Raw genomic sequence first — 8,887 nt, 5'->3', positions numbered from 1 at the left:
GGAGGGCGTGGACAAGTCTTAACTTTTATAAAGAATATCTCTTTGGGTTTTATACTTTAGTCTTTGCAAGTTTAGGGATCTTATCTATGCACAAACAGCTTGTAACACTCCAAAGAGAAAGGAAAACTTGAAATTGCATCATATGACCCCTTTAAACATGCTAAACTCATCTTGCTAAATTAAATGCACACTGTTCTTAAAGGGGGCATCTCCCCTACATATGGAGATTATGAAGTTTTCCACTCACGTCGGTTATCTTTACTCTGTAGCGTTGGATAGAGATTTTTTGGGGGTCGTCCAAGCGTCCCCTCTCCTCCTCCAGTTCCCAAGGCAACACTGTTGTTTCTATCTCCCTCTTGAACTGGACTCGACTGGTGACGCAACATTTCCACAAGAGCCCTGACAGGAAAGGATGTCGAAATGATTAGTCAAGAAAATACAATTTTAGGTAGATCAGAAGTCCTTTTTGATCAAGATGCATGAACTCTCACCTGGGCATGTTGAGTTCTCTGTTCCTAGGCTGCCGTGATGCCTTGTGAAACGCCACTTTAATAGCCACTGCCACCGCCACTGTAAACGAGATGACTCCACCGATGACGTAGACGGTGTTGTTGCTTTGTTCGATACGGCTGAGGTCCGGGTGGGCAGGCAGCGGGGGCCTGGTCGCAGGGGGGGCCGTATTGGCCCACACAGGGGAATGGTAGTTTTGGCAGATGTTCTGGTCCAGCCTTCGAGTGCGGTCCGCACAACAAAATCGGTAATGGCAGGTCCCGCAGCAGTAGATGAAGTCATCCTTGGAGCAGTTAAAGGTGAGGTCATACTGTCCCATGACATCATAATAACCCCGACACACGTCCACTTCCACCAGTTTGCGAGGAGGCGGAGCTACCTGCGCCGCTCCAAAAGGGGCCTTCAGTGCATCAGTCGTTACATTCTTTGGCAGCATTATCTGAGGCAGCGGCCTGAGGGGCATTTCTGCCGCTCCAGCTGGCTGCTTTGGCCGACGATTCATGGACTTCCCTCGCATACCCCCACCGTTTTTAGAAAGGGGGTACAGAAAGCCCTTACCCTGAGATCTGGGGTTGGGCGTCGGTGTAATGATGATAGGCCCATTTGGTGTGTTTCTGGTGGGGCCCGGGACGCTCGCCGAGGAAGCGTTAAGTGGGACAGCGATTAGCAGGAAGAGAATGGTGACACGCACTCGAGCTTCCAAGGTGGACACCATCTTTACATGACTAACGCTGCTATTTTCTCTCGCTGACTCAACCCACCGCACAATGCTGAATTTTGTAAAAACAGCCTGCTTTGCGCCGTTTGTAAAATATTCTTGTAGCAGCCCTCCGACGTATGAAATCTGAGTCTATATCAAAACAGTCTTGAAAGAAAAATCTGTTCTCAAAGTCTGTTAAAGTGTGCGCTTTGAACGGTCACACTCCAAGACGGCGTGAGAGAAAAATAACTATTTTGATGTGCTTTCAGCTTCAAGGTGAGCTACATAACACATATTCTCTCATCATGCAGTGCTTCCGTCCAACATATAGCTGGAGAATCTGAACAATATGTAAAACAATCCAAACGCTGACAATATTCTGTGCAGGCAACATACAATTGACTAGTTCTTGTTTAAACAGGAAATTAAAGACCATTTAATAAATTGTCAGTTTTGAATGTATTAACAAGGCAAATGTTCCCTTTTGTGGCTTTCTTCCAAAATATACATTTTCAGATATCCACAGGCAAACAAAATGGCTTCTCGTTACTGTCCTTCTATTACTTTAATATCTAGTGTTTTCTTGACACATGAAGGCAATTATGTTGTAGTATTCTGTATACAACTGTATACAATAAAAGTGTTTAGGTTTAATTCCCTGTCTTGGCACTTATCAGGATGAAAGTTTTGTTTAAGAGAAAGGGGCAACTGTAAACAACTTTAAAATGTAAACTAATATTTTGCTTATCACAATTTTTTTTATTTTATTTGGGCACTCTTTTCGTTCAGCAATGGCACTTAGTCTTTAAACAGATTTCCCTGACCTGTAATGCTCCCTCAATGATTACTGTTATTAACTAGTATAAACAATTTTCATACACTTGGTGAAAAAAAACAACAACTCAGAAATTAATCTTGTTCTACTGCACTATTCTGTTTACGTGTTAACAGGACTACTCAGAATGTTGAACTCCTTTGAGGGTTTGAGAGCAGTATGGTGAGGAATCATTTTGATTTTGTTCAGTATCTCATTCATCGTCTTTACATTACTGAACTAAAATGAATGTGCGCTTCCTCATTCAGCATGTGAAGAATTACCAAATGGATAATCCTGTGTGCAAATTTAAAATAGTTAAAAGAAATCAGATATGAATTGAGTCATCTGTCACATTGAATATAAAATGGTTATCCTAGCTACATGCATTTAAGGTGTGTATTCAGAATATATAATAAACCGTTGACACAGACACACTCAAAAAAATAAAAAAATAAACTGATGATGGCAGAAAAGACGTAAAACGTTTTCAAGGCTGATTGTCTTCACAATAGAAATTTCCAAGGAGAGTGACTATGTGTAAACCTTCAAGTCGCTTTCCAGTTTCTTAAGGTTCACTCAACAGATTTGCTTTTAAGATAAGCCTAGTTTTCATTGAGACCGAGAAACTTTTGAAAAGGTTTGCTGAAGCTCTTGGTGAAATGGTTTAAAATCCCATGGTGTAGATATGGCTGTTTCCTCACTATTTTGCAGGGTTGATCTTGGAATCCGCTGGCAGTTATGAAGTGTTCAGTTATCAAGCGATGTGCCTCTGAAAAAAATTAACACATTGATGTTACATCCTACATGCACACACACACACACAGACACACACCAACACACACAGACATCTGTGAAAGTTTTTGAAAGATCATAGTTAGCTTGTCATCTGCATGGCAGCCTACTATTTTCTTTGTGACACATATGGCATGTGACAGGCAAATAAGGTATGCAGATTCAATATAGAATCCACAGAATTCAACACAAAAGACATTTTCATGGGGTTGGACTGTATGTCTATACACATTATATCTACAAAAAAAATTGTTTATTCATGACCATGCATTAACTAGCCAGCGCTTGTTCATAAGAAATATTAGTGAACGCAGACATTAAATACGCATATCTGCAAATAAGCAAACATTAATTTTTTTAAAGAAATTGCTGCACACAATCAAAATATTAAACTTTGAATATCAATCAAAGTTACAGAGAAGTGTGTGAAACAAATGAAAACAACTGCAAAATATGACAATGAAATGACTTTTAAGCATTAACATGAACTCAACTCGCCTATAAACTGATTGTTTTATTAAATAAACATTGTATGGTCGTATAAAACCTAAATATTATTTCCATTTGCAATAAACAATAAGCAAAACTCACCATTACAATAGCTAACTTGCTTTCACCCTATCGATAAAATCATCGACACACATGCTCTGATGATCATATTAGTTCCGGTTCTTCAAATATTTTAAAAAACAAAATAGAAAGTCTCAAACTTTATGTTTCTCTATTTCAAAACCATTGCAATTGGATCATTCCAGATTAAGGAATTAATTGTTCCTTGCAATTTGTGAACCAGTTTAAAAAGGTTCTTTGAAGAAAAAAAAAAGAATTGGCTCAGAAGAACGATTCATCATGAATCGGACCTCATTACCATGTTTCGGAACGCAAGCAATTTCTTTACATCGAAATAACAATGAATGGCATGTTTTCTGCAGTGTGATGAAGTAAAAAGTAAGATATTAAGCACTGAAATGCAGTGAAGTAAAGTATTAAGTGCTGATTCTTGAAAAACACACTTAACTACAGTAATATACTCTGAGTAAATATATATTTAACATTTATATATAGATTTAATACCTACATTTAGATGCAAGCAAGATGGATTACTTTAATATGTATCCTGTAAATCTGTACTTACTTAAATCTAACATTTGTATGAAGTATGTGCAGTACAGCTGCAGATTCCAGCTCATGACGCTGAGAAAGAAAAGAAGAGCTGATGTGATGACCGTTTGTCTAATGTGTTACAACAAGTCACTATGAATCAGAAGCATTGAAAGAAGTGAATAGTAGCAATGATCTGAACAAATAGTGATCAGTCCTTTTCAGAGAGCATAGCATGACACGAAGGAGGGGGTAAGCGAGAGCGAGAGAGAGAGAGAGAGAGAGAGAAAGAGAGAGCGAGAGAGAGAGAAAGAGAGAGCGAGAGAGAGAGAGATATGCTGCTTTCCTGACACTGTAGGTCTATGTGTCAGAATGTTTGTGAGGAAGTGAAAGAGACAGTGTTGTGCTAAATATTATTCTGTAATCAATACCTATATGCTTTATTTTCACAATTGTAGGGGCCTGGGGAAAACCGTCGAGCAGATAAAAGAAGGTTGGGTAAAGTACGAAAGAAAAGAGAGATAAATAGAGATTTAAATATGAGCACAGCATAGCAGAAGTGCACAGAGCCAGAGGTATGACAGAGGACAGGTGCTTTGTGTGTTTGCGTTTGTGTGTGCGTGTGTGTGTATGTGGGAGTGCAGTGTGTGGGTGGAAGAGAATGGAGAGCGTTCAGTGACACCACTTACTAACACACATACACACACAGTACACACAATACACAACACCGGGAACATACAGTGCTAATGCCAAACATGAAGACTGCAACACATGCAGACAGTATTGCTGGCTCACACAGGAATACTAACGCGTACTAAATACGCAAAAATGCACTGTGCAGAAAATGTGTATAGTCCTCCGAAAGAGAGAGTATAGGAAATCTGTTGTCACAGATCAACAAGTTAATGCCATAAGAGACACCAACAGCACGTCTTTGATGTAATGAGGCACAGATATCTCTAAGGAAAACTGCACAGAGAGGAGCCACATAAAAATCTGCAGGAAATACAGCATTGGCCAGGAAAATATACTTGTGTCTCTGCTGCAGGCTGCGCTCTCATCTTAGCTATGCATCACGTCTACATTGGCGTTGTGGCATCAAGCTGGTTCTGCACATCAGCTAAAGTAGTGAACTAAGGAATATTATATATATATTATATATATTAAAAAATATATATATTAGGGCTGTGCAATATATCGAAATTATCGAAATATCGCAAATGACACTATTGTTTTTCAGTTTATTATATTATATTATGTTATTAAGGGACAATAAATTTGAAAGATGTGTGGCAAAATGTTTTTAATGTCAAATCAGCCATGACTGAATTTGATCATATATTCTACATATATTCATATATATTCTATAACCGTGATCATATAATAACCGTGAAATATGATACAACATTTCAGTACAAGAAAATGATTTGGTCAGACTATATTCTTTTATTTATGTAATGCTGGGAATTTGACGAATGCTGCAAAATGGATTCAACACCTCTCTTAATGACAGCTGCTGATAATGCTTTCATAATTAGCAGAACATAACCTGCTTGTGGTTTTGCCTCCATTTTGCGCATAATTAATATGGAAGCATTAAATAGCCAAAGTGCTTTTAGAAAGGACTTTGCATTGACAGATGCAACTGCGGATTTTGCACATACAGCGCAACAACCGACCTACGTGGGAAGAATGTTTTTCCTTTTTTCGCCATTGTATTTTGCGCACACCTGTGAGAAGTTCTGCTGGAAGCACTAAGCAATGACAGAAGACATTTTAGACACGGAACGCCGATCTGAACAGGTGTGACTTTGAGTCATTCATATGGGCCATTTACAGATTTCACAGGAGCGAACCTAAGAACAGCCCATAACATTAAAAACAGTAACCTCTCATTTGCATATCTATAATATATATAGCATAGGCCCATTTTGACACCTTCTCGTCTATGTGAAACAGTATGCGCTTCTGCAAACTGGATTAGCTTTTCCTGAACACGGCACCCAATCAGCAAGGCACTGTGGGCGACTTCTAAGAGATGTGACACTGAAGATGTGGCGCATTCAGAAAACAGTTTCTAGAATGTGAATTGACAAAGGAATCACGGACAATTCATCTGCTTTTAATCAGATTTTAGGAAATCGTGCTATTCGCCTTCTATTTCATTGTATTACTGTTGCAAAACATGTCTGTTTTGGATGTTCTCTCGACTTCTCTTTATCTCCATCCCTCCATTTCCCTCTCTCTTTCTCTCTGTGATATTCAGTGCGTGGGTTGAGGCAGCTCACTCTCTCTCAGAATAGCACTGCAGTAGTTCAGACTTGTATAGAAGGAGAGAAGGAGAAAGAGAATGATAGATAGGATGAATAGACCTTCTTCTCCCCTCTAAACCTGCTGTTCTCGTGAAAGACAAATAGTTTACCCTTTTCCTTCGTACCCCTGTGACACTCCAGGCTATTCGTGGACTTGACTTTAGCAGTCCATTAGTCCTAAAGCCTATGCATCCATAATATAAAATCATTTTAAAAATGTATATTTATCAAATGCAGTGCCTTGTTCTGGAAAGGGCTGGGCTGTCAAATGAATGCAATGAGAAGTGAAAGACAAAAAAAAGCCACTTTGTGTGCATCATGGACCATGTTTAGATCTAAAGGAATGAGATGAGTAATATCACATAGGACAGAATGAGAGACTAAAGCTTCTGTCATACATGCAGTCCCCCCCAAAAATAAAACATCTATAAAATGTGTTGCAAAGCAGCAAAATGTGCCATTTGGCAAGCACAAATTCTGCTTGGTGCCTCTTGACAGCAAATTTCACTTGCAGACAAGAAAACCAGCTTTATTCATAAGCTGGAATAACGAAACCAGTTTGAATACACAAATCATTCTTGACAACAAATGTTGTTGCATGAATGTACAGTCATTTAAATGATCGACATGGGATCTCAGGTCTTCTTTACTTTTTAAGTTTCACCTCATTACTGAACTCTATTTGGCAGTGCTTATATATTGGAACCATCTTTAAGAAAAAAAAATTACGCACAATTATTTATAAGTTGGTAGCCTACCTATGTGTAGGCCCAAATAATGCCACCAGGGTGTGTTCCGTTAATTCTGTCAACTTAGCATAACATAAGCTAACAAAAATAAATAAATAAAATAAAAATAAATCACCCAACGTCATACCTGTAGAGAGACACACCGTATGAAAAGTCCTCTGCGCAACCCACCAAACAAATCGGACTTTTGTTGCTCTCGCTACAGTCATATTCCCCAATAATAACAGGGTTTGATACATTTCTGATAGCTGGAGGTGAAACTATCTTATATCGACGTGTCTCTTGCGGATTGTGGACCTGTAATTCGCACGCGGGTGAGTAGGTGGACATGACAAACAGCGCGAGAGCAATGAACGGCCGTCTGCGTAGGCGTGAATGCATGTTTGCACGGAGGGTGATGTGGAGCCACCTTACACTTACATATGTGTGAACATCTTCCTCCGGTCGCTTGCAATTGATTGAAAACATCAAATGTGACATGAGCATTTCGAACTAGTCTAACATTTGTGTTTTCCCTCCCAGCGCAAATCATGAAACTTACAGAACCAAACATAAGCGCGTGAACGTTTGATCAGGCAATTAGATGACTTGCAGAAATATAGTTCAACTTGAGCGACTTACCTGTACTGAATTCTGCTGCTCCTTGCGACACCACCAGTCTCACATCTCATTCAACCCTGAGCGACGATGATGGCTGAGAAATTCTGTTATTTCCACAAACTGTTGCAGCACTTTCCTACTGCTGGTAGTCTCGTCTTTTGGTAACAAAACAACAGTTATAGTCACTAATATCTTTCCAGGTTTTTCTCTCACCTACGCCGGTTTTTTCCATGTTCGTACTACAGATAAAGCATCGGTTTTTAGCGATAGGCAACAGATCGTGCACAACTTATTTGCGTGTTAACGTTATGTACTGTGAAAGTATTCCAGGTGAGATAACCTTCTCCTAAGTCCCTCATATATTTTTATTAACGCCCAGAATAACGGACGGCACCGATGCCATGCATTTTTTTCTCTGTTGTTCCTTAACGTTGCCGTTAATCGACGCCGCCTGCAAAGTGTGCACACAAGAACATTCCGACCCTGTCACGAAACACCGGTGGAATGAGGCGGGTGTTCTCACAGAGGTCCGCTGCGCTGAATAGTGCGTTTATTGGTTTCGCGAGACGGTGTTTATGAGAGTTTGATACGTTGATTCCCGACAGTGTGCACTTAGCTATTCCTATACAGGTGGGTGGGCAACCTGAGACGAGAACCGATCATCCGTTCATAGCCCGCACAAATTACAGCCCGCAATGCGCTCTCTGAATATGGGGAAAAACCTGAATATGGCATAAAATGTTTCAAGGGGCGAAACACACTGAACAGCTTGTTTTTAACCATCTGCAGGTCTCCATCATCATACAACGTTTCAAAAGCAAATATTGCTGAATGCTAGGTGAAAGCAGCCTGAACTGTAAGACTCCAATGAGTCTAACTGGGCAGATGTAAATACAGACCATTTAGAGAACATGTACAGTTCTACAAAACACTTAAAAGAATAGCTCACCCATACATGAAAACTTGCTGAAAATTTTCTCCCCTTCAGGCTATCCAAGATGTAGATGAGGTTTTTTGTTTGTTTTTTCCCTCATCGGAACAGATTTGGAGATATGTAGCATTTTATCATCACTTGCTCACCAATGGATCCTCGACAGTGAATGGGTGGCCTCAGAATGTGAGTCCAAATAGTTGATAAAAGCATCAAAATAATCCACAATAATATGTCTAGAACCATTTTCACTTGTAAACAGTGCTTGATCAGTGCATATTTCTCTCCTAATTCAGACGAGACGACTTTAACTGGAGAAAGCAACGTAATGGATAGAGAACGCATATTTTAGCCAGAAGCAATGATTTTAAGTTT

At 39.6% G+C, this 8,887-nt stretch overlaps 1 protein-coding gene across 1 annotated transcript in view; it reads right to left on the bottom strand.

The window, feature by feature from the left end:
• The window catches only part of shisa7a (shisa family member 7a), a 22,364-nt gene extending 14,188 nt beyond the window's left edge, over window positions 1–8,176 (bottom strand). Inside the window, exons 1-3 of the mRNA XM_016549556.1 lie at window positions 7,603–8,176; window positions 492–2,796; window positions 248–399 (exon numbers count right to left, since the gene is read on the bottom strand). Of these exons, the coding sequence (XP_016405042.1) occupies window positions 248–399; window positions 492–1,225 (886 nt within the window). The 5' untranslated portion in view covers window positions 1,226–2,796; window positions 7,603–8,176. The remainder of the gene's footprint in view (window positions 1–247; window positions 400–491; window positions 2,797–7,602) is intronic.
• Between the last annotated feature and the right edge of the window lie 711 nt (window positions 8,177–8,887).

Source organism: Sinocyclocheilus rhinocerous, unplaced genomic scaffold (genome assembly GCF_001515625.1).
Source record: "Sinocyclocheilus rhinocerous isolate Xijiao unplaced genomic scaffold, SAMN03320098_v1.1 scaffold4662, whole genome shotgun sequence".
Taxonomy (NCBI): domain Eukaryota; kingdom Metazoa; phylum Chordata; class Actinopteri; order Cypriniformes; family Cyprinidae; genus Sinocyclocheilus; species Sinocyclocheilus rhinocerous.
This window is presented reverse-complemented; position numbering and strand designations above follow the sequence as displayed.